General features: G+C 47.0%; 1 protein-coding gene across 2 annotated transcripts in view; it reads right to left on the reverse strand.

Annotated features, from left to right (window-relative positions):
• Positions 1-26,872, reverse strand: part of si (sucrase-isomaltase) — a 280,056-nt gene that overhangs the window by 151,842 nt on the left and 101,342 nt on the right. For both annotated transcript variants that reach the window (XM_078209033.1, XM_078209034.1), the window contains 3 exons: positions 7,055-7,175; positions 6,839-6,948; positions 2,713-2,864 (listed from right to left, as the gene is read on the reverse strand). In XM_078209033.1, the coding sequence (XP_078065159.1) occupies positions 2,713-2,864; positions 6,839-6,948; positions 7,055-7,175 (383 nt within the window). The remainder of the gene's footprint in view (positions 1-2,712; positions 2,865-6,838; positions 6,949-7,054; positions 7,176-26,872) is intronic.

The raw sequence follows: 26,872 nt of genomic DNA on the forward strand, positions 1-26,872 counted from the left end.
TAAATACTCACAAGATTGCCCTTTGGAATTTATCATCTGGTTATATTTACTCTTTCATTAAGATTGCATCAGAAGTGCATTTGAAAGATACTGCTAAATGGACAGCCTGTTAATTCGTTCTATTTACAAAGGTTTCTATATGTTACTGAAAGAGTGAGAACAACTTACAGAGGAAGAAAACACTATACCACGTTGAATAATAGTGACGGAAGATTGATATGGAGGACCCCCATTACGTTACTGAGAGTGAAACAGAATTGAAGCTGTTTATGAATCCAGGGAAAAAAGAAATCTGTTTTTTAAACATGTCAGGAGTGTGTGGCAGAGTTGAGAGGGGGCTTGGTAATTTTGATTATGGCACTGTGCCACATGAATTGCCAAACAATAAGGTTCAAGCAAGACCAGAGACAAGGGGTAGGATTATCCGGCTGCGCTCGCCCCAAGTCTGGAAAATCCAACCTGAAGTCGGCATAGTCTGGGTCCCATCCGCTACAATTCCCATGACGGGTGAGGCGGGAAAATTCTGCCCTACGACAATTTTATTTCTCTGAGAGCATACGCATGCTGAACTCACAGCAAAAAGGATAGAAATAAAAAAAGATTCATGAGAAATTGGGAGACAATATACCATACGACATAAGAGCAGAAGCAGGCCAGTCGGTCCATCAAGTCTGCTCTGCCATTCAATGAGATCATGACTGATCTGATATAATCCTCAACTGCACTTTATCGTCTTCTCCCCATAATCATTGATTTCCTTACTGGTTAATAATCTGTCTATCGCAACCTTGAACATACGTAATGACTCATCCTCTACAGCTCTCTTCAGCAAGAATACCACAGATACACTACTCTCTGAGGGAAGAAATTCCTCCTCATCTCTATCTGAAATGGGTGACCCCTTTACCATGCCCTCAGTTCCTGGAGTCTTCCACAATGGGAAATAACCTCTCCGCATCTATCCTGTCAAGGCCCTGAGAATCCCATAGGTCTCAATAAGGTCACCACTCATTCTTCTAAGCTCCAATGAGTACAGATCCAACCTAATTAACCTCTCCTCGAAGAAAGTTCTTCCATAACAGGGATCAACCTAGTGAACATTCTCTGGACTGTCTCCAATACCAGGACTGACTTCAATCATTCCGTAGATCAATAGATCAAAAATCTTCACAGTATTCCAGGTGTGGTCTAACTAGTGCCTTGTATAGTTTTAGCAAGATTTCCCTATTTGTATATTGCCAAACAATAAGGTTCAAGCAAGACCAGAGACAAGGGGCAGGATTATCCGGCCGCGCTCGCCCAAGTCTGGAAAATCCAACCAGAAGTCGGCATGGTCTGTGTCCCATCCGCTACAATTCCCATGACGGGTGAGGCGGGAAAATTCTGCCCTCCGACAATTTTATTTCTCTGAGAGTGTACGCATGCTGAACTCACAGCAAAAAGGATAGAAATAAAAAGAGGTTCATGAGAAATTGAGAGACAATATACCATACGACATAAGAGCAGAAGCAGGCCATTCGGTTCATCAAGTCTGCTCTGCCATTCAATGAGATCATGACTGATCTGATATAATCCTCAACTGCACTTTATCGCCTTCTCCCCATAATCATTGATTTCCTTACTGGTTAATAATCTGTCTATCGCAACCTTGAACATACATAATGACTCATCCTCTACAGCTCTCTTCAGCAAGAATACTTTGAAATAAAGGCCAGTATTCCATTTGCCTTCCCAACTACCTGTTGAACTAGCATGCCCATCTTTTTGTGATTTAAAGGACTGGACTGAAATTGAATAGAAACAAGGTTTTTCAAAGGGTTTGAAGGGATTTCAAAGGGTTTGAAGGGATTTCAGCTTTCTATGAATGCTCAGAGACTTGAAATAAATGCTGTATTAAAATAATGGGGCTAAGTGAACAGCTGTGGGAAAGGGAATTCCTCTCCCTCCCCCAGTGAAAGTGACTGACTTCTGTCGGTCAGAGGATTTGAAAGGGGTCTACTCACACCTGCAGCTTCTTAGAGAGAGAAAGGGGAATCCCTTCTGCTGAATGGAGTCCTGCTGGGATTTGGAAGTTTTTCAGTGGACATGGAGTTCAAATGGAGCAGCCCACTTCAAAGTTATCACAGTCCACAAACCAGAATAAAGATTTTGATCAGAGAGATGTCTGAAATCACCATGCCAGGAACGATCTTCCTTTAAAAAGAAATTGGCCTTTAAAAAGGGTGAAGGCAGGCTGGCCGCCATGACTCCCATTATGCAATAGTTTTATATGCTAAAGGTGGATGAATCCTACTTGGGAGGTGCTGCCAGTGCCAGTAAGAAACATTCCGGTTTTCCCGCTGGCGGCAGCACGTTGCATTTTTTTTCTGGAGAATCGAGGCCATATGATTTTTTTATTTCAGTTGTAACACCATCCTTAACTTCCTTGGTTAACCGAACGATAATACGGAAGATATTGTGACAGATTGGGAGAATTGCTGCAGAATAAGTCAATGAAGCCTGTTCTTTTTTTAGCAATATCGCTTTTGCCTTTCAATTGTGCTGAGCAAACCCAGCAACATAACCACAACTCCTTGTCATGATTTTAAATGCTTACTTTTAATACCACTAAAGAGCAGACAGAGGAATTTCATATTGGTGTAATAATGTGCTTGTTGGGAACATTTTGTGTTGGCAGTGTCTCAAATACGTATTAAAGAGAAAATTGCTTACAGAACAGTTCTGGTAGTCTTCCTCCTGATTATAATTCCAAAAGGATTCTTGTCCAGCTCAACTTCGTAATTAGGGTTTGATGCTGCAGGACCTGCAAACGGTTTAATGTTTTCATGCGGAACTTCAAATCGACCATTGGTAGCATCTGTAATCTTAACAGGACAGTGAATAAAATGAATATGCCTGCTCGAAGCACGCATCTCAAATATAAAATTATGCCTTAAATGCCAATCTATTCACTGAGAAACCAGTCTGATAATGGCAAAGACACAGAGGTTGCTGCCCAGTGATTTTAATTACTCTGTTTAATAAGTAATTATTTGATAATCAAATATTACAAAAATAAGTGAAACGCTGAACATTCAGACGCACCTTTTCAAAAAGCATTATATGTGGAAAGTCAGCATGGATTTATTAATCATGTTTAACTTGCTTGGATGTTTTGATGAGGTAATAGGGAGGATTGATGAGAGTAGTGCTGTTGATGTGGTGTGCATGGACTTCCAAAAAGCATTTAATGAAGTGCTGCGCAACAGACTTTTGAGCAAAGTAAGAGCTCATAGAATAGAAAAGGACAGTAGCAACATGGATACAAAACTGGCTGAGTGATTGGAAACAAATAGTAGTGGTGAATGGTTGTTTTTCTAAACAGGAGATGACTTATAATGGAGTTCCCAGGGATCAGTGTTGGGACCCTTGCGCTTCTGAAATATATTAAGAACCCAGAGCTTGGTGTACAGGGCTACAACTTCAGAATTTGCAAATACTTGGAAGCATTGTGAAACCTGATGGGGATTGTGTAAGACTTAGGGTGGTGGAATAGCTGGACAGGTGGCAGAGGAAGTTTAATGCAGAGAATTGTGTAGTGGTTACTTTTGAGAGGAAGGATGCAGAGAGACAATGGGCCATTGCTTTCTCAGAGGGGTAAAATGTGTTGGATTGCCACTTTGTATGGTGCCTGTTTCGCCAGATCTTCCTGACTCAGACCAATGAGATCCAGGCAGCGCAGTGGGTCGCTGGACCCAGTGTCAGAGGCTAAAAGAAGTGGAGTGAAGGAAAACACCCTCCCTTTTGATAGCATTAGCTGCCGTAAAGCAGGTGAGTTCAATGGTCTCATTGACAATAACAGGCCAGGGAGAAGAGTATCCAAGGTAAATGGGTGGAATTTGGAATGTGCAGGGGTTCCAACATGGGGGTGTCGGACAATGGGATGGGGGGTGGGTCGGGGTGGTCCAGCCGGTTTTGGGAGGGGGTGGGGGGAGCAGGTCAGGTCAGGGGGTGGGGTGGTGTGGCTCCAGCTGGGGTGGGTCAAGTCAGGGGGAGGTGGGGAATCCCATTTGGGTAAGGGGCTAGGTGTGAGAATACTGAGGGGGCTTACTTATTTGGAGTGGGGGAGGTGGGGGGGTGGGGGTGGGGGGGGAGTTGAAGTTTCCTGTAGGGTCAGGAGTGTGGGGAGAATTTTGTGTGGGGTTTGGTCTGAGTATTCAAAATAATTATGCTGAAGTCAGAAGTGGTTTTATTTCTCTAACCTTTTCCCAATGACTATTAAGATAACACTGGTAGATGGTTTCTAGTGCAGTGCAATTGTCCCGGCGAAGTCAATGCTTCTGGATAGTTGCTGTGTTAAAGCTTACCTGGGAGCTTCCAAGAGGGATTCCCCAGCGTATCATTGGGGTATCCCAAAATCCAATACTGGGGAGCCCTCAATTTTAAAGACCAATATAAAACAAAGGACGCAATTCTCAAAAAGGTACAAGGGCAGAAGGGCCTGGCTATGTAGAAACATAGAAACGTAGAAAACTACAGCACAAAACAGGCCCTTCGGCCCCACAAGTTGTGCCGAACATATCCCTACCTTTTAGGCCTACCTATAACCCTCCATCCTATTAAGTCCCATGTACTCATCCAGGAGTCTCTTAAAAGACCCTATTGAGTTTGCCTCCACCACCACTGACGGCAGCCGATTCCACTCGCCCACCACCCTCTGTGTGAAAAACTTCCCCCTAACATTTCCCCTGTACCTACCCCCCAGCACCTTAAACCTGTGTCCTCTCGTAGCAGCCATTTCCACCCTGGGAAAAAGCCTCTGAGAGTCCACCCGATCTATGCCTCTCAACATCTTATATACCTCTATTAGGTCTCCTCTCATCCTATGTCTCTCCCAAGGAGAAAAGATCGAGCTCCCTCAGCCTATCCTCATAAGGCATGCCACTCAATCCAGGCAACATCCTTGTAAATCTCCTCTGCACCCTTTCAATCTTTTCCACATCCTTCCTGTAATGAGGCGACCAGAACTGAGCACAGTACTCCAAGTGTGGTCTGACGAGGGTCTTATATAGCTGCATCATTATCCCCGGACTCCTAACTCAATCCCTCGATTGATAAAGGCCAGCACACCATACGCCTTCTTAACCACCTCCTCCACCTGCGGGGCCGATTTTAGAGTCCTATGGACCCGGACCCCAAGTTCCTTCTGATCCTCTACCGTACTAAGAGTCTTTCCCTTTATATTGTACTCCTTCATCCCATTTGACCTGCCAAAATGGACCACTACGCATTTATCTGGGTTGAAGTCCATCTGCCACTTCTCCGCCCAGTCTTGCATCCTATCTATGTCCCTCTGTAACTTCTGACATCCCTCCAGATTATCCACAACCCCACCAACCTTCGTGTCGTCGGCAAACTTACCAACCCATCCCTCCGCTTCCTCATCCAGGTCATTTATGAAAATGACAAACAGCAAGGGTCCCAGAACAGATCCCTGGGGCACACCACTGGTGACCGACCTCCATTTAGAAAAAGACCCATCTATACACACTCTCTGCCTCCTTTGGGCAAGCCAGTTCTGGATCCACAGGGCAGCAGCCCCTTGGTAGGTAGATAAATTATTGAAGATGGCAGGACAGGTTGAGAGAGTGGTTAATAAAGTACATAATATCCTCCGCAATATTAATAGGGGCAGAAAGTACAAAAGCAAGTTAGCAATGTTATATAAAATCCTGGCTTGGCCTCAACTGAAGTATTGTGTCCAGTTCTGGATATTAGAGGGAGTGTAGAAAAGATTCATGAGAATGGTTCCAGGTATGAGTAATTTCAGTTGCATGGAAAAACTGGAGAATTTGTATCTAATTTCCTTTGGGAAGAGGAAGTTGAGAGGAGATTTGATAGAGGAATTCAAAATCTTGAACAGAGTTTGGACAGAGTAGATAGGAAGAAACTGTTCCCATTGGCGAAGGAACGAGAACCAGAGGGCACAGAATTATAGACATTGGCAAAACAATGGCAACATGAGGAATGCACTGCCTGGAAGTTTGGTGGTGACAGGATCAGTTGAAACTTCCAAAAGGAATTCCCAAAAGGCGAGTTCCCAGAATTTTGATTATTAGCATCGAATCACACATTTCTTTGAACCCAGTTAAACCTGTCACCTTGGGCACCATTGTATGGATGGCACTGTAGCACAGTCATTCTCACTGCTGCCTCACGATGCCAAGGATGTGGGTTCAATTCCAGCCTCGGGTGACTGTCTGTGTGGAGTTTGCACATTCTCCCCGAGTCTGCGTAAGCTTCCTCTGGGTGTTCCAGTTTCCTCCCACAATCCAAAGATGTTCAGGTTAGGTGGATCGGCCATGCTAAATTGACCCTTAGTGTCAGGGGGATGAGCAGGGTAAATACGTGGGGTTACGGTGATAGGGCCTGGGTGGGATTGTTGTCAGTGCAGGCTCAATAGACCGAATAGCCTCCTTCGGAACTATAGTGATTCAATGACTCTGAAAAGTAGAGGAGTAGCACTAACTGAATTACTTATTCAGAGGGCCAGGATAGATATGACGGGCCACATAGCCTCATCCTGTGCTGTGAAAATATTAGTATCTTGATTAATTGTACATTCAGTATTAACGTTTAAGGCCAAGTTAGAAACACATTTGTATATTGATATAAACATGCTCTCATTAAAAAAATTATTCAGCTGCTTTTTTGCATCTATATTTTGTCATTTATCCTATATCTATGATAAAAAGCAATGACAAGAAATATTTAAAAATGGATTAGCCATCTCATTTTTGTATTCAAAGGATGGTAATAGAAAACCCAAAGCTTTCAGTTCATTTTAAAGCATGCTAACCTTGAATCGGAAGCGATTTGCAGTCTGTTTCTCTGCAGTCAGTACCAATTTTTCAATGTCATTTCCATAAAGGGAGGGGGAAGGCAAACGGTACAGCTGAGTTTCAAACCCTTTGACAAAACAGGATCTGGGTTAAGTGCATTCATCGATAAAAATATTCAGACCTTATAAAAGAACGAGACAAACAAAACCAGTCATCTGAGCTGCAGCACAGACCTGTTTGCGTTTTCTTTTCACTTTCCTGGAGTTTGTATCCAATATTCAGAGAAAAGAAGCACCAAGGCCCATTTCCACTGGCCACTGGTTTCCAACAGCAACCCCGAGCTTCACAACGTTCCTAGGAAAAAGTGCAAGATAATGGGCCAGAATTAATAATAAAAGTCAAGCACGGTGGCACAGTGGTTAGCACTGCTGCCTCACAGCTCCAGGCACCCGGGTTCAATTCCTGTCTTGGGTCACTGTCTGTGTGGAGTTTTCACATTCTCCCCGTGAATGCGTGGGTTTCCTCCGGGTGCTCCGGTTTCTTCCCACAGTCAAAAAATGTGCAGGTTAGGTGGATTGGCCATGCTAAATTGCCCCCTACTGTCTCAGGATGTGTAGGTTAGATGGATTAGCCATGGTAAATGTGTGGGGTTACAGGGATAGTGCAGGGGAAAAGGCCTGGGTAATATACTCTGTCAGAGAATCGGTGCAGACTCAATGGGCCGAAAGGCCTCTTCTAAACTATAGGAATTCTATGATTCTATGATGTCAGGCTAACGGTGCTCATGTTTATGCACACATTAAGCAGCTTCAGGCAGCTGCAAATGTACAGTTAAATGCAAAAATCTGGATGTTGCTGAGATTCACCTCACTTCCATAAAGTGCATGAAAACCGAACCTCTCCAGCTGCCTCCCCATTCCAATGTATTAAATAACATAAAGTTCTTGAAGTGGTGTCAAAGGCACAGGCAAAATTCACCACAGAAAGTTAGGGTTTAGCCAGTTCAATCTGACTGCCCCTTCTTTAGTGTTCTGATAAGCCATAATTACGGTCAAATAACCTCTTTGGCACGCAAAGTCTCTTTTGAGTTTTAGAGACTAAAATATGTAAATCAAGTTTTTATTTAACTCTTTATTTTTTTCCGTCTCTTTTGTCTCTATTTCCTTCTCTTAATCCAGCCTTTCCACTTTTCTGCGATTTTTTTTTAAGGGCCAGGCAAAATAGTCAGAGGGAGTGGGCTCACCATCCAAATAAAGATGATGGCTGGGATTGTCCCCAAAAAATTATTACTGTTGAATTCAAGTGACAACTGAAGTAAATCACGCTGTTTTTTTTAGCAGGGTTTTCAAACTCAATCTCCCACACTCTGCGCACTGCACAGGTCAGTAGCATAAATCGCGTGAAAAATCCAGAGGCGGGGCTGAAGAGGCTGGAATCAGCGCACTGAGCGCGTCCCCGCGTATGCGTACATCTTTGGGAGATTGCTAAAATTGTCCTCCCAGCACAGACATCACTGGCCTCAACCCCCCACAGATATTGCTGACCTCATCGTTGGCCTCTCACCTCCGACCTCCCACCCACCTCCCCCCCACCACACCGCACCCCCCCTCCCAACACACGCCCTCCCCCCCGCCTCACAGACATCGTTAGCCTCCCCATCCCCCACTGATCCAGACATCGCTGGCCTGCGCTGGTCTTCAGAGAGCCCAGGCATGTCCGACCACCTCAGCACAAAGCTGTCATGGACACTCCCTGGGTGGCGTGCACAGACCTGCATGATGATCATCCGGTGGTCACATACGATTTGTACAATGAGGGAGTGGAACCCTTTTCTATCAATAAATGGTGGCCCCTCACCTCACAGGGACCGCAGGGTGATGTGTGTCCCATCCACTGCCCCCTGCATCCCGGCAATGCTGGCGTAGACTGCAGCCCAGGCCTCTTGCTGACCCAGACCAACATCAAAATAGATGTATCGGCCTGCCCGGGCAAACAAGGCATCTGTCACCCGGCGAACACATCTGAGGACTGAGAGATTTCACAAAGATCGCCACTGGGTGCCTGAAACAACCCTGTTGCATAGAAGTTAAGGCCGCTGTCACCTTAACTTCTACTAGGAGCGGGTGGTCGCCCCTCCCCTCAGGTGTCAGGTCTGCGAACATCTCATGCAGGTGCCGCACCGTGTCCTTGGATAGGCGGAGCTGGCGACGGCACATAATCTCCGACAGTCCCTTGAATGACATCCTGGTCTAGTACCAACTAGGCCTCCACATCCTCCTTCTCCTCCCCACCCTTTTGAGAGATTGCTCTCCCACCTCATGGCCATCAGCAGCAGCCCCCTGCCCTCCTTCCTGAGGGCCTGCCGTTGGCTGCTCCTGGAGTGACCCATCTATGCCCTTGCACCTCCTGAGCCTCCTCCTTCTCCTCAGCCACGATGATGGCCAGCTCCAAATCAATGAGACCAAGACCCATTCTGCACGATGGGGGTTAGAGAGAAAAAGATTGGTCGATTCATGTCATCGCTTGCAACTACCCCAGCATAACTCACCCTGCCACCCCCATCCCCACCCCCATCGCCCCCCAATCGCTCACTGGGACCAGTGTTCCCACTTGTAGATGCTGGCAGCACAACACAATCTGTGTTGCCATGCGTTACCTGCTTAGGTTGCTTGCCATTGGCATTGTTAACACGGCTGGCAGAGAGAGTATGCAGGTTCGTGTGCAGGCATAGACATTGCACCCCCTTGAGCCATTGCCATGAATGCAACTACAGCATTCCCTTCCAGGCATGTGTTGCAGGTCAGGGAAACGGGGCAGGGAAAGACTCCTAATTATCACATTATGGGTTCCCATTCATGGCAGAGTCCTTGCAGTTTGAGTGTTGATGTTAGTCTGAACACCCCTGCTTGGAACACCAGCTGCCTGAAATGATTAGACATCCAGCCGCAGATGGTGCACTCTGCCCCCCTCCCCTTTTCCTAAAACCCCAGCACTCAGTCCAGTCCCTCACCACACCTCACAGCCAGAACAATGGAACAGCCCAGTGGCTGCAGAGAGCAGCCTGACCAGCAGTCAGGAAAGGAGCCTTCCCCACCCCACAGAGAGCACATGTAGCATTCCTCAGCCTGGGGACAGCACCTGAAGATCTCCAGGAACTTCCCTGCAGCAAGCAGCAATTTTTCAGGCCCTGCCTCCAAATTCCCCAGCACTCCAGGAGCTGTAGCTCCATAGCACTTACTTTCTTATTCCTGTTCAACACTGCCACACCAGGTCCTGACTTTTATACGGCTGTTGTAAACGCCGCTAGCGTGATGCCATACCGGAGGTGAAGGGGGAGGGCGGGCGGGAAGACGCTAATGAGGGCGGAGATTCTAATCGCGAACCTGCTAATCAGAGGGTAAGATATGTAAACAGATACTAATGTCCGTGGATCCATCAACGCCAAGAAACTTAGGCTGGGAGACGCACGGAGGCCCCGGACGGCCAGTATGAATCCCGTGATTTAGCCACCGCTAGAATCTCCCAACCCGCTGCGCTAAAAAATCAGTGCAGCAGGATGGGAGAATTGTCCCCGATAAGTGAGTTCTCAAGGCTGACAATCAATGGGAGGCCCTCCAGCCCTGAAACATCAACAGTCCCAAATGGAGAGCTCTCTGAAGATGATGTCCATTTTTAAAATTTTAAATGGTCACAGTGTGGTGAAGGGGTAAGTCTGTCATGGTTAGTTTTTCTTGGAACAGGTCGCTAGCCTATTGCCACAGGCTGTGACTTAAGGGTTGCCATTCCACATCAAGCATAGCTGACCAGGAGATGCTCATGCTCTTACTGCCTCCCATAGGCACATGGGAAGAATTTACTGGTCGGCAATCAACCTGTTTGGCCGCGTTATAAACAAACTCTTCATGGCCAGCAAATCCTAGAATGTGACACAAACCTGATGCTTCTGGCATAGAGGCAGCGTCTCACTGGGCCCTATTTTACCATTTTGATTCTAAGTTCTGGGCGGACTTGAAACTGGGAGTGTTTCAGACCCGACTTTTAGACCCGTTCTCCGGTGGAGCTGCAGGATTTGCACTCTGCCTGAAAAAATATCAGTGATTCCAAATCGCGCTGCACAAACCTGTGGACGGGGCTAAACGCGCCCGAAACCCTGCAGCTCCGATCAGAGCCTCCAACTGCGCATGCACAAAAAAAGATAGAATGCTGCTCCCCAGCCACATTCCTCCCGGGACGGATAGTCCCTCCCTCTGGCTCTCACAGACAGTGCCCCACCCCCACAAGATTACTGACCCCCTTATCCCCCAACTCCCCTGCCACCCAGACCAATCGTGGCCCCGTACCGATCTCAAGCAGAGTGGCAGCAGACCCCCTTTCCCCCCACTGATCTCAAGCAGAGTGGTAGCAGATCCCCCTCCCCCCCCACTAATCTCAAGCAGAGTGGCAGTGGACCCTTCTTCCCCCCCCCCCCCCCCCCCCCAACTGACCTCAGGCAGAGAGATCCCCCATCCCACTTCTCCCTCCAACCCAGGACTCTCCCACTCAAGGCCCCCATCTCTTCCACACTTCGATGGCTGTGTGACACCTCCTTCTCTCTCCCCTGTCCCCAATCATACAGGTACTGATCTACAGTGTCGATGATCCGGCACGTCTTGCAGAGGTTGCTGTGGCAGGGTTGTGTGGTGTCGTGGTCACTGTTCTCCTGAAGGCTGGGTAGTTTGCTGTGGACATTGGTCTGTTTGAGGTTGTGCGGTTGTTTGAAGGCAAGAAGTGGGGGTGTGGGGATGGCCTTGGCGAGATGTTCGTCTTCATCAATGACATGTTGAAGGCTCCGGAGAAGATGTTGTAGCTTCTCTGCTCCGGGGAAGTACTGGACGACGAAAGGTACTCTGTCCACCGTGTCCCGTTTTTGTCTTCTGAGGAGGTCGGTGCGGTTTTTCGCTGTGGCGCGTCGGAACTGTCGATCAATGAGTCGAGCGCCATATCCTCTTCTTATGATCTTCGGGTAAGCCTCTGATCTTCGGGTAAGCATTCTCCAAGGCGGCCTTCACGACACACAACAGCGCAGAGTCGCTGAGCAGAGACTGATAGCCAAGTTCCGCACACATGAGGACGGCCTCAACCGGGATCTTGGGTTCATGTCACACTATCTGGAACCCCCACGACTTGCCTGGACTTGCAAAATCTCACTAACTGTCCTATCTGGAGACAATACACATCTCTTTAACCTGTGCTTAACGCTCTCTCCACTCACACTGTCTGTACCTTTAAGACTTGATTACCTGTAAAGACTCGCATTCCAATCATTATTTTGTAAATTGAGTTTGTGTCTTTATATGCCCTGTTTGTGAACAGAACTCCCACTCACCTGATGAAGGAGCAGCGCTCCGAAAGCTAGTGGCTTTTGCTACCAAATAAACCTCTTGGACTTTAACCTGGTGTTGTGAGACTTCTTACTGTGTTCATCCTGCTCCAGACAGCTCAGACGAGTCCTCGGCGGATATGGGTGAAGGGATCTCCGAGGGTGGCACCGTTTTGGCGTCAGCTTCCACCTCACAACTCGCCATCCCAGATACTGACATGTTGGTGAGTCCAGTTAGTGGTGAGGTTTCTGGGTCACTCTCTGGGGAACACGACACATCTGCTGATGTACATTGGGTAGAGGAGGGAATATCCGAGGCCTCTGGCACATAGGGGCCTGCCGGAGGTGAGGATTCAGCTGGCCCCAGGCTACATGCTGGGCCTCTGAGATCACTTCTCCCTCAGCTGCTGGAGATGCAGCAACAGAGCCAGGGAATGCAGGAGGGGCTGTCGGCCACACTGGACCAACTGCGAGGCTGTTGGGAGGAGTCCCAAAGCTTTCAGGCAGGCCAGCTATTGCCTGTCTTGCTTGCTTCCCAGGCCAACACTGCGAGGGTGGCGTCTGTGGTGGAAAGCCTGGGGCAGGGAATCATGAGTGGCAGGCTCCAAGCGATGTCTGAGTCACCGCAGGCCACAGCGGAGTCCCAGAGGGCCACGGCCAAGTCACAGTGGGCCACAGCTGAGGGACTGAACAGGATTCTCGAGGTTCTGTGGCCCATGGCTGAGGGGCTCGAGAGCTTGCAGGAGACCCAGCGGGACAGCGCTGAGACACAGCGGGCTACGGCAGCAGCCCTTGAGAACATGGCCCAGTCGCAGAGGGTCATGGCTGAGGGGCTGCAGAGCGTGGCCCAGCCTCAGAGGGCACTTGCTGCAGCCATTGACAGTTGGCCCCCGACTCAGGTGGCCATCGCAGTGGGATCGATCACCATAGGTAGGACGCAGGTGGTCCTCCAGTACTGGCAGGGCCAGGTGCTGCCGGGGCTTCTGGAGCTCACTACAGAAGCACCACTGTCCCATGGAGTGACCCAAGGGCCCACAGGAACCCCAAGGGAGGCGAAAGGGCTCGAGCCCATGCCGGGGCCCTCCAGCCAAGAGACTGTGGCTGTGGCTACACCTTCTGACTCCCCCCTTCCTGGCACCGGGGTATCTCAGGGGCAGCAGGATAGAAAAGGGTGTGGTGGAAACATCCCAGATACCTGGAAGCCAGCCAGGGCCCTCAAGGTCCAGGGCCCCTAGAGGACGCATCACAGGCAACGGGGCGAGGTAGGCAGCTGGCCCCCTCCATCTCCCATGCACATTCTGGGGAGACACTGAGATGTAGTTGTAGGCCACGTCAGGTTCGGAAGTTGTAGTTGGACTAAGATGGCATGGGTCAAGGGCTGCTCTAATTAGAAAGAACTTTAAGCACCGTAATGTTTTCCATTCACCACGCACCTGTGACTAATTTGTCTCAAACAGGAATCCTCTTCCATTGATGATCGCCGGAGGGATGCTTCATGTTGATGTCAGTTGGGGAGGCCCCTCAATGCTGTGTCACTGAGAAAAGGAAGCCATTGGTTCCCCAGAACCCACGAGCGATTCCCTCCCATCCCTCACCCCACCCGCCCCAAGGCCCTGTATGGGGTTTCAGATCTCTTACTCACTACACAGACGTAGGTCCAGGTGCCAGCGTGCATGCGGAGCTCAGGTAGGAGTCAGATTAGTTTGCACCAGGGCATCATCATAATGATGCTTAGTGAGTCGTCATCACCCACCTGCCTGCCAAAAAACTCACTAACATAGAGTACCCAGGCCCACCATTCTAGTGTGATAATATTGCAGGAGATAGAAGGACTTTAGTGGGAGGGTGGGAATGGAACCCACAGATACAAGCCCCTAGCGACTGAACCGCCTGGTGATCAGGACCTCCCTCGCTGCCCTCACATGCCTTATTTGAACTGCCAGCCCTCCAGTGCCTGGGTGGTGTTCCTCGGCATGTTCCTTCCCTTCTTCCTCCTCCTCTTCCTCCTCCTCCAGCTGGGTGGCCTCCTCTCCAGCGACGCCTGGCTGGTCAGCCTCCACATCCTCCTCCAATAGGTCACCTCTCTGCTGCCAGGTACTGCCACAGTGTGGGAAGAGATCACAGGGCTGTATTGGAGGGCCCTGCCAGAGTGGTCCAGGTACTGGAATCACATTTTGAGAAGCTCAGTGCACCTCTCCGCTATCGCGCAGATGGCTACATGGGCCTCATTATAGCAGGTCTCCACCTCAGTCACAGGCCTCCACACATCGTCATCAGCCCTGTCTGAAGCAGGTAACCCATATCACCCATGAGCCACTCCCGCAGCCGGGGCTCCTCCTCAAATGCCTCCAGGATGTCAGAGCTCCTGACAATGAAGCTGTCGTACACGCTGCCTGGGTGTCTCGCACAGACATGCATAATGTTCATATTGTGGTCACACACCAGTTGAACATTCAGGGAATGGAACCCCTTTCTGTTGACGAATCTTCGTGGATTCTGCAGTGGGGCCTTGAGGGTGATGTGGGTGCAGTCAATGGCCCCCAGTACATTAGACATTCCCGCAATGGCTCTGAACCCTGCAGCCCAGGCTTCCTCATGGGCCTGGTCCAGATAAAATTTGATGTACTGCCCAGCCTGGGCTTCTGTGACCTGCTTGACAGAGGTGTGCACAGCTGACTGGGAAATGCACTATGCATCTCCGCTAGGGATCCGGAGTTCAGAGCAGCCACCAATTTGACAGCCACTGAGAGTGGGTCCACCCCCACCCCCCTGCCCCCTGCTGTCCTGAGGTGCCAGGTCCTGCACCAGATGGCACAGGTGTTGCGCTGTCTCCTTTTGGAGGCGGAGCCGTCGCTGGCACGCAGTGTCCGACATCTGTTCAACTGGTGCATGGAACTGCCGGGGTCTCTGCTCCCTCCTTCTCCTGCCCCCCCCCCCCCCCCCCCCGCCTCTGGGTGAATGGCGGCCACCTCCTGCCTCTGGTGGTCGTCTCCCTCTACTCCTGCAAGTGGTAAAGCCCAGGCCTCCTGTGCCTGCAATTCTTCCTCCTGCTCCTCCTTCTCAGCTCCAGCAGCAACCAAAAGAACAGCAAGATCAATCAGTTGCATCGCAAAAGCCATCTCATCACTCTGAAGGGGGGAGGCATTTGGAGATGGAGAGGAATACATGTAGAGGTTAAGGAACTCTGCTTTCCCCTAGCCCAGCAACAGTCACTGTTCATACCCATTCCCCCACCCACATGCTCCCCAGAACCACAGGCCCCCACCCCCACCATTCCCCCACTCACATGCTCCCCAGAATCACAGCACTTTGAAAAGTTCAGAGGCTGCAGCAGTGCAATTTGCAAGGGCTTTTTGCACATCCTTCAGCTGGAAGTGAGCTGAATGCACTCGGACCCAGCAGCACCGCAAGACCCGAGGTCAGTGCTGAGATCCAGGTCCGTCCTGCAAATTGGACATCGGACACTCTGCTGAGCAACAACCCCCCACCCCCCACACACTCACAGAGCACCCCCCCCAACCCGAGAAACTAAATGGTCACAATGAAAGGACCCCCATAAGCAGCAGAGAGCTATCGGATGCTACACACTTAGCTCCTCATGAACCCTCACTGGTGGAGTGCCCGAATCGGACTTTTATGGAGCATGTCTGTTTCATGCCGATTCCGGATTGGCGAACGCGGTGGTAAAGGGGGAAGTGCTGGTAAAATTAAGCATGCAGCCTATTGTCTGTTGAAAGCACTTAAATGGCCGTCGCGACTGTTTCAGGCACAGTCCCGATCACGGCTATTTTCAGGCCTTGGTAAAGGGGGAACCAACGTGGAGGCGGGCACAGATCGCACTACTCATGCCCGACTTTACCAAGTTTTCACGCCTGAAAACAGGCACAACTTGATGGTAAAATCGGGCCCACGTTTTCACAGTTGAGACTGCTAATATAAATTTCTAACTTAATGCAACTTCCTGCGCAGAAAGTCACACAAATTAAACAGGCAAGGGCAAGGCTAGCACATGGAAAATACCATTTGTTCATTACTTTGTTTGCCTGTCAGTTAGAGTAAATTCCAGCCTGTGATGATGTTGTTCAAATTTCTTTTGTCTCCCATGCATATTTAATATCCCTCTGCCTTTATTAGCATGAACTAAATGTGTGTTCATGATTCCCTTGGCACAATTGGGCTTTTGAAAGATGTATTATTATGGTAATAATGGTAGTTTAGATAACAAAAGAAAACCCTCGTTGGGTACATTTGAAGTTGAAGTACAAATAATTTCACAGACTGTCATGTGTCAAATCATCATGTGATTTCCCATGTCTGAACTGACAGTTAAAGTTGAATTATCTTGACCTGCTATCCCTAGCCACAATGCCTGACTTCACTGTCACTAAAGGTCTTTTACATTTGACACGGAAAACATTCCATTTTGCTAATTTAATTTGCTAATGGATGAATCTGCAAAATGAACTTGATAATGGGGTTTTGATAAGGCATTTACAGCATGCAGTTGCTTCAAGAAGTTGTTCTGCAAATTGGATTTCTGCTCTCCCACTGTTGAACCTGCCCTGCTCAAAAGCATGAGGTAGTTTAACAGCAGAAAGACTGGCAAAGATATAATGCTGTCTGTCAGCTCAAAGCTCTCTGTTCTCCCCTGTGTGTCTGCCGTTTCACCATCACTTAGCCTCCCCAGCCAATAGGGAACATGTTGGGCCCAAAAGTAAAACAAGTATATTGGAAATCTTTTGTCAGAATGGCAGTGGCCTGCACAATAATTGTTAGACACCTTAATTGTCCCAATACCACATGTCACCATTTTGTACCTCAAGCATGACTCAAAGTGTTAACTCTGTTTCTCTCCCCACAGATGTTGCCAGACCTGCTGGGTTTTTCCAGCATTTTCAGTTTTTATTAATGAAATGACACTCCCTCATGTTAAAGTGCCAACCATGTCCAAGGTTATGTTTACATGTTAACATGACCATTGTTGTGAAGCACCTTCCTTTTGGAAGTTTGAGGTATAAACCTGATAGAAGTTTAGAAAATTATGAGAGGTATAGATAGGATGAAGAGTTGGAAGCTTTCTCCCAGGGCAGAAATGACAATTACAAGGGGGCACAAGTTCAAGATAAGGGGGAAAATGTTCTGTGGAGATGTGCGGGGGAGGTTTTGTTACACAGAGGGTGGTCGGGGCCTGGAATGCACTGCCAAGTGAGGTCGCTGAGGCAGTTATGTTAGCCACATTTAAGACTCATCTGGACAGGCATATGAACAAACGGAGAATAGAGAGATATAAACAGTTGGTTAGATAGGTAAAAGTGATCGGCACAGACCTGGAGGGCTGAAGGACCTGTTCCTGTGCTGTACTCTTCTTTGTTCTTTGTTCTTCGTAATTCAGGGGTTTGCACAATCAGAGGGAAGTGCCTTTCTAAAAGAAGCCCGGCTCACACCTTTTAGTGATGGTATCACATGGAAGGTAGTTCCAGTACATTAACAAACTAATATCCAGGACCTCAGTGGGCACTTGAACCGACATGTAATGTACAGTTCACATGGTGTGGACTGATCATGTTATGTAAGCATCTCATATTTAGTTATTGGTTAGGAGGTGCTAACAAATGCAGACCTCATGCCCACTCTTGAACTAGAGCACTGGCAGGATGGGACGGTTCTTTATTGGAATCACAGTACAGCCACCTGTTTCCATTGAACGTTTTAGAGGATAAATAAGTCTGGAAGTTCAATGTCGTTTATTGCCTTGTTTCTGCCAAGCAGAGGGAGTCAAAACCATCCTTCAGATTTTGTTCGATCACTTTCTTTTCTGCCTAATTTTTTTTCTGCCCATCCCTTCATATCACTTATTTGTGAAACTTTCTCCACAATCGTGCTTATTTTTAAAACATATTGTTCACTCTATACCCGAGTTCAAATCATTTATATTCGTCCGCAATCTGACCTCTGAGAAACACCACCAATTATATTCCTTTCACCTGAAAAATGATGTGAGCTGCATTGTTTCTGTCATTCACGTATTGTGACATTCTCTTCTGTACTACGTGTCTTAATGAGCAACTTACGTGGAGATATCCTTTGAAAATTCAATTGCACAACGTGCACTGCATTTGTCTTATCAACGTATCTATTATTTCCATCAGGAGCTGTTATCAAATTTATATCTAAACAACACAGCCACAATGATAAACATGAGCCTATAGAAGTCATCTGAACTTAGTTCAGGTTCAATGTGCCGCAGTAATTAATCAGTCTATAAAGTGTATGCATTATTGCTGCGAAGATGCACTTCTTATTCTATGAGTAATGTGCAAACTGTGACCGTTTATGCATTGTTGGCTGAATGTCTGTTTTTCAAATGACACAATGACAAAAGGATTGTAAATTTGCAATGAAATCAAGGGTCAAATTCATTTAGATTTAAACTGTGCACAACATTCATAATGAACGGGCAGTCTGGGTTTTGGCCATAATATATGTGGCTGTCCAATAACAATGCGCTTCACTTTTAACTGCCCTCTGAAATGGCCTAACATGCCATGCAGTTGTGCCAAACTGCTAAGAAAAGATAAAAAGGAATAAAAACAGATGAGCACACGGCATCGAGCTAGGCACTAGAATTGGCACACCCTGCCCAGACAAACCCGCAAAGTATTTCTTGCTAACAGTTTAAGCTCAAGTTTATTTATTAGTGTCACAAGTAGGCTTACATTGACATTGCAATGAAGTTACTGTGCATCTTCTTAGCAATAGTGCATACATTTTATAGACTGATTAACGAACTACTTCAGCACATTGAACCTGAATTAAATCCAAATGACTTTTATGGGCTCATGTTTATCATTGTGGCTGCATGGTTTAGATATAAATTTGATAACAATTCCTGATAGAAATGATAGATGCGTTGATAACATGCAATAAAGTTATTAGTTACCACACTCCAGCGCCTGTTCGGGCACACTGAGGAAGGATTTAGCATGGCCAATGCACCTAACCAGCACATCTTGTGTCTGTGTGGAGTTTGCACACAAAAGTGTCTGTGTGGAGTTTGCACATTCTCCTCGTGTCTGCGTGGGTTTACTCCGGGTGCTCCGGTTTCCTCCCACAGTCCAAAGATGTGCGGGTTAGGTTGATTGGCTAGGTTAAAAATTGCCCCTTAGAGTCCTGGGATGCGTAGGTTAGAGGGATTAGCGGGTAAATATGTGGGGGTAGGGCCTGGGTGGGATTGTGGTCGGTGCAGACTCGATGGGCCGAATGGCCTCCTTCTGCACTGTAGGGTTTCTATGATTCTATGATGATCTTTTAGACTGTGGGAGGAAACTGGAGCACCCGGAGGAAACCCACGCTGAAACAGGGAGAACGTGCAGACGCCGCACAGACAGTGACCAAAGCCGGCAGTTGAACCAGGGTCCCTGGTGCTGTGAGGGAGCAGTGCTAACCACTGTGCCACCATGCTGCCCGTAGCTGGGAATTTGTGCCAAAAATGGGAGCGCTGTTCCACAGACTAGACAAGCAAGAGCCTGAAATAGTCATACTAACCAGATCATACCTTACAACCAATGTCCCAGGCTACTGCATCCCATATCTGGGTATGTCCTGTCCTGTCCCACCAGAGAAGGTGGTATACAGTTGGGAGGGAGTTTCCCTGCGAGTCGTCAACGTCAGCTCTAGGCTCCATTAAGTTCATGGCATCAAGTCAAACATGGACAAGGAAATGTCCTGCTGATTATTACCTACCACCCCGCACTCCCCTCTGCTGATGAATCAGCACTTCTCACCATTGAACACCATTTGGAAGAGGCATTGAGGATAGCAAGGGCACAGAATGTACGCTGAATGGGGAACTTCAATGCTTATTAACAAGACTGGCTTGGTAACACCATTACTATATTGTCTGACATGGGCACAATGCTAAATGGGATAAATAAAGAACAAATCTAGCACCTCAAAACTAGACACTATAAAGCACTGTGAGCCATCAACAGCAGCAATCTGCAACCCCATGATCCAGAATATCTCTCACTCTACCATTACTATCCAGCCAGAAAAACTCTAGTTCCCCAGTGGAGCATGCCAGGAGCGGTACCAGACATGCCTAAATATTGGGTGCTAACCTGGTGAAGCTACATTGTAGGACCATAGCGCCATAGAAAATTTATGGTGCAGAAAGAAGCCATTCAGCCTATCATGTCTGCACTGGCCAAAAAAGAGAAAAACAAAACTAAGTGCACAATTTAATCCCATTCTCCAGCACTTGTTCCTTGCAGCCACAGCACTTCAGATGCAGATCCACGTACCTTTTGAAGGAGTTGAATGTTTCAGCCTTAACCACCAACTTAGGCAGTGAATTCCAAATGCCCACCATCTTCTGGGTAAAAAAAGGTTTTCCTCATGTCTCCTCTAATTCTCTTACCAGTCACCTTAAATCTCTGCCCCCTCGTAATTGACTCCTCAGCTCGGGGAAATAAGTCTTTCCTGTCTACCCTTTCTAGGCCCTTCATAATTTTGTACACTTCAATTATCCTTAACATCCTCTGATCTAAGGAAAACAATCCTAGACTATCCAACCTGTCCTCATAGATGCAAATTCAAACCCTGGCAACATTCTTTTAAATCTCCTCTGCTCTCTCTCCAGAGCAATTATGTCCTTCCTGTAATGTGGTGACCAGGATTGTACACAAATTGGCAACTAGCTTCAGCTAGAAGTGGCTCATAGATAATCCATCTCAGCCTCCTCCTGAGGTACCCACCATCATAGGAACCAGTCTTCAGCCAATTTGATTCATTCCACGTAATATCACAAAAAATGCTGAAATCACTGGGTATGGGCCCTAACATCACGCTGCCGATAGTACTGAAGATTTGTCCTCCAGAATTAGCTGCCCCCCAGTCAAGCTATATCAGATTAACCCTAACACTGATATTTACTGAAAAATGTTGAAAACTGCCCAGCCCACAGTCAGCAAAAAATAGCATCAGCCAACTCTCGATCATTGGCAAAGCAATGGAAAGTGTAATCGATGGTGCTATCAAGCAGTACTAACTTGCTCACCAATGCTGATTTTGGATTCCACTAGGGCCAATCAGTTCCTGACCTAATTACAGCCTTTCTCCAAGGTAACATTTATGCCTAACAACTGCCAGGCATCTCGAGCAAGAGAGAATCTAACCATCTCCCCCGTTACATTCAACAGCATTACCATTGCTGAATCCGCCACTATTAACTTCCTGGGAGTTATTATTGACCAGAAATTTGACTGGACCACACATATCAATATTGTGGTTGTAAAAGCACATCAAAGGCTAGTCATTCTACAGTCAGTGAGCCATCTCCTGACTCTACAAAGTCTGTCCACCATCTACAAGGCAAATGTCAGGAGTGTGGTGGAATACTCTCCACTTGCCTGGATAACTGCAGCTCCAAAATCACTCAAGAAGCCTGACACCATCCAGTGTAAAGCAGCCTACTGTATTGCTTTCCTTTCCACAAACATTCAATCCATTCACCAACTTTGAACAGTGACAGTCATGTGTCCCATCTACAAGATGCACTGCAGCTGCTTGCCAAGCCTCTGTCAACAGCACATTCCAAACTCATGAGACCTACCATCTAGAAAGACAAGGGCAGCCAACACATGGGAACACCACCACCTCATCACATATCATCCTGACTTGGAACTATTTTGCTGTACCTTTACCGTTACTGGGTCAAAATCATGGAACTCCCTACCTAACAGCACTGTACCAGAACCAGGTGGGCTGCACAAGAGCACAAGCGGAGCAGGAGTAGACCATATGGCTCATCAAGTCTACTCCACCATTCAATACAATCATGGCTGATTTTGGGCTGGAACTCCACTTTCCTGCCAATTTCCCATATCTCTTGTTTCCGTGAGAGATCAATGATCTGTCTTTCCCAGCCTTAAACATATTCAACAATGGAGCATCAACAGCCCTCTGAGGTAGAGAATTCCAAAGATTTACAACCCTCCGAGTGAAGTAATTTCTCTACATCTCAGTTCTTAATGATTGGCCCCTCATTTTAAATTCCCCAAACAGCAAAAGACAATTGCCCAGCATCTACCCCATCAAGCCCATTCAGAATCTTGTGCATTTCAATGCGATTGCTTCTCATCTCAAAGCCAGAGAAAATAGACCCAATTTGCTCAGCCTCTCCCTCAACATAGGACCATCCCCTCATTCCAGGGGACAATTTAATGAACCTTCAGCCTGCCGTCTGCAATGCAAGCATATCTTTCCTTAAATGCAGAGACCAAAACTGCACACTGTACTCCAGATGTGATCTCGCCAAAGCCATGTATAACTCCACCAAGACTTCTTTGAGAAGTCCTGAGAAACAGTGAGGTAGACAAGTCCCCAAGGCCTGACGGGATATACCCCAGAATACTGAGAGAGGCAAGGGAGCAAATCGCTGGGGCTTTGAGAGAAATCTTTGTATCCCAGAGGATTGGAGAATAGCCAATGTTGTTCCTCTATTTAAGAAAGGTAGCAAGGATAATCCAGGTAATTACAGGCCAGTGAGCCTTCTGTCAGTGGTAGAGAAATTATTGGACAGGATTCTTCGAGACAGGATTTACTCCCACTTGGAAATAATTGGATGTATTAGCGAGAGGCAACATGGTTTTGTGAAGGGGAGGTCATGCCTCACTAACTTGAGTTTTTCAAGGAAGTGATGAAGGTGATTGATGAGGGTAAGGCAGTGGATGTTGTCTACATGGACTTCAGTAAGGCCTTTGTCAAGGTCCCTCATGCCAGACTGGTACAGAAGGTGAAGTCGCACAGGATCAGAGGTGAGCTGGCAAGATGGATACAGAACTGGCTCGGTCATAGAAGACAGAGGGTAGCAGTGGAAGGGTACGTTTTTGAATGGAAGGCTGTGACAAGTGGCATTTCTCAGAGATCAGTGTTGGGATCTTTGCTGTTTGTAAGATATATAAATGAATCGGAGGAAAATGTAACTGATTTGATTAGTAAGTTTGTGAATGACACAAAGGTTGGTGGATTTGCAGATAGTGATGAGGGCTGTCAGAGGATATTGCAGGATATCGATCGGTTGGAGACTTGGGCTGAGAGAGGGCAGATGGAATTTAATCCGGACAAATGTGGGGTAATGCATTTTGGAAGGTTTAATGAAGATAAGAAATATACAGTAAATGGCAGAACCCTTCAGAGTGTTGATAGGCAGAGGGATCTGGGTGTACAGGTACACAGGTCACTGAAAGTGGCAATGCAGGTGAAGAAGGTAGCCAAGAAAGCATATGGCATGCTTGCCTTCATCAGCCGGGGCATTGAGTTTAAAAATTGGCAAGTCATGTTGCAGCTTTATAGAACCTTAGTTAGGCTGCACTTGGAATATAGTGTTCAGTTCTAGTCGTCACACTACCAGAAGGATGTGGAGACTTTGGGAAGGGTACAGAAAATATTTACCAGGATGTTGCCTGGTATGGAGGGCATTAGCTGTGAGGAGAGTTTGGAGAAACTTGGTTTACTCTCACTGGACGACGGAGGTTGAGGGGCGATAGAAGTCTACAAGATTATGAGGGGCATTGACAGAGTGGATAGTCAGAAGCTTTTTCCCAGGGTGGAAGGGTCAATTACTGGGGGCAAAAGTTTAAGGTGTGAGGGGCAAGGTTTAAAGGAGTTGTACAAGGCAAGTTTTTTTACACAGAGGGTAGTGGATGCCTGGATCTCGCTGCCGGGGGAGGTAGTGGAAGCAGATACGATAGTGACTTTTAAGGGGCGTCTGGACAAATACATGAATAGGATGGAAATAGAGAGATATGGTCCCTGGAAGGGTAGGGAGTTTTAGTTCAGTCAGGCAGCATGGTCGGTGCAGGTTTGGAGGGCCAAAGGGCCTGTTCCTGTGCTGTAAATGTCTTTGTTCTTTGTTCTTTATCCTTCTACTCTAATCCCCTTGCAATAAAGACTAATATGCCATTTACATTCCTAATTGTTCGCTGTACCTGTATGCTAATCTTTTGCATTCCTTGGACAAGCACATGCAAGTGTCTTAGAACATCAACACTTACAAGTTTCTCACCTTTTAAAAAATATTCAACTTTCCTGTTCTTTCAACCAAAGGGAATAACTTCACACTTCTTCATATTATAGTCCATTTTCCATGTTGTTGCCCAGTCACTTAACCTGTCTATTTCTCTTTACAGCCTTTCTCAATATCCTCACAATTTAGTTTTCAACTTTGTATCATCATGAAACTTAGTTACATTACTCTCTGTCTCTTTATCTAAGTCATTAATACAGATTGTAAATTACGAAGGCCTCTGCACGACCCTGTGGTACTCCACTGCTCATGGCCTGCCAACTTGAAAATGTCCCACCTATACCCATTCTCTGCCTGCTGTCTATTAACCAATCCTTTATCCATGCTAACATTTTATGTCAAACTCCATGCACGTTTATATTGCCGATTAACCCTTGCACAAAAGTTGCACTTTTGATTAGGGAAAACATCACGGCCGTACTGAGAGGGGATATTTCCGAGGGTTCGCCCACTGAGTCTACATGGGTTGAATTGAGAAATAAAAAGGGGGAAATCACTTTGATAGGATTGTATTCTTGGCCCCCAAATAGTCAGCGGAAAATTGAGGAGCAAATATGTAAGGTGATTACAGATAGCTCCAAGAAAAATAGGGTGGTAATAGTAGAGGATTTTAACTTTCCCAACATTGACTGGGACAACCATAGTATTAGAGGCTTGGATGGGGAGAAATTTGTTGAGTGCATTCAGGAGGAATTTCTCATTCCATACGTGGATGGCCCGACTAGAGAGGGGGCAAAATTTGACCTCCTCTTGGGAAATAAGGAAGGGCAGGTGACAGAAGGGTTAGTGAGGGATCACTTTGGGGCCAGTGACCATAATTCCATTAGTTTTAAAATATCTATGGAGAATGATAGGTTTGGCCCAATAGTTAAAATTCTAAATTGGGGCAAGGCCAAATTTGATGGTTTCAGGCAGGAACTTTCAAAAGTTAATTGGGGGAATCTGTGGGAAGGCAAAGGAACGTCTGGTAAGTGGGAGGCTTTCAAAAGTGTGTTAACCAGGGTTCAGGGAAAGTACATTCCTTTTAGAGTGAAGGGCAAGGCTGGTAGAAGTAGGGAACTGAGGATGACTCGGGATATTGAGGCTTTGGTCAAGAAGAAGAAGGAGGCACAAAACATGTACAGGCAGCTGTGATCAAGTGAATCCCTTGAAGAGTATAGAGGGTATAGGAGTAGAGTCAAGAGAGAAATCAGGAGGGTGAAAAGGAGCCATGAGATTATTTTGGCAGATAAGGAAAGGAGAATCCACAGAGCTTCTACAAATACATAAAGGGCAAAAGAGTAACTAAGGAGAGAGTAGGGCCTCTTAAGGATCAACAACGTCATCTATGTGCAGATCCACAAGATATGGGTGAGATCCTAAATGAATATTTCTCATCAATATTTACTATTGAGAAAAGCATGGATGTTAGGGAACTTGGGGAAATAAACAGTGATCTCTTGAGGAGTGCACATATGACAGAGAAGGAGGTGCTGGAAGTTTTAAAGCGCATCAAGGTAGATAAATCCCCGGGACATGATGAATTGTATCCCAGGACACTGTGGGAGGCAAGGGAGGAAATTAGGGGTCCCCTGGCAGAGATATTTGAATCATCGATAGTCACAGGTGAGGTGCCAGAAGATTGGGGGGTGGCAAATGTTGTGCCTTTGTTTAAAAAGGGTTGCAGGGAAAAGGCTGGGAACTACAGGCCGGTGAGCCTAACATTTGTAGTGGGTAAGTTGTCGGAAGGTATTTTGAGAGACAGGACCTACAGGCATTTAGAGACACAAGGACTGATTAGGGACAGTCAGCATGGCTTTTTGAGTGGAAAATCATGTCTCTCAAATTTGATTGAGTTTTTTGAAGGGGTAACCAAGAAGGTAGATGAGGGCAGTGCAGTTGTTGTTGTCTACATAGACTTTAGCAAGGCCTTTGACAAGGTATCACATGGTAGGTTGTTGCATAAGGTTAAATCTCACGGGATCCAGGGTGAGGTAGCCAAATGGATACAAAATTGGCTTGATGACAGAAGACAGAGGGTGGTTGCAGAGGATTGTTTTTCAACCTGGAAACCTGTGACCAGCGGTGTGCCTCAGGGATCAGTGTTGGATCCACTGTTATTTGTCATTTATATTAATGATTTGGATGAGAATTTAGCAGGCATGGTTAGTAAGTTCACAGATGACACCAAGATTGGTTGCATAGTGGACAGTGAAGAAGGTTATCTCAGATTGCAACAGGATTTTGATTGGGCCAGCGGACTGACGAATGGCAGATGGAGTTTAATTTAGATAAATGTGAGGTGATGCATTTTGGTAGGTTGAACCAGGGCAGCACTTACTCTGTTAATGGTAGAGCGTTGGGGAGAGTTATAGAACAAAGAGATCTAGGAGTACAGGTTCATAGCTCCTTGAAAGTGGAGTCATTGGTGGACAGAGTGGTGAAGAAGGCATTCGGCATGCTTGGTTTCATTGGTCAGAACATTGAATGCAGGAGTCGGGACATCTTGCTGAGGTTCATAGAATCCCTACAGTACAGAAGCAGGCCATTCTGCCCATTGGGTCTGCACCGACCACAATCCCACCCAGGCCCTATTCCCACAACCCCACGCATTTTACCTTGCTA

The sequence above is a fragment of the Mustelus asterias genome, chromosome 3, assembly GCF_964213995.1.
Source record: "Mustelus asterias chromosome 3, sMusAst1.hap1.1, whole genome shotgun sequence".
Taxonomy (NCBI): Eukaryota; Metazoa; Chordata; class Chondrichthyes; order Carcharhiniformes; family Triakidae; genus Mustelus; species Mustelus asterias.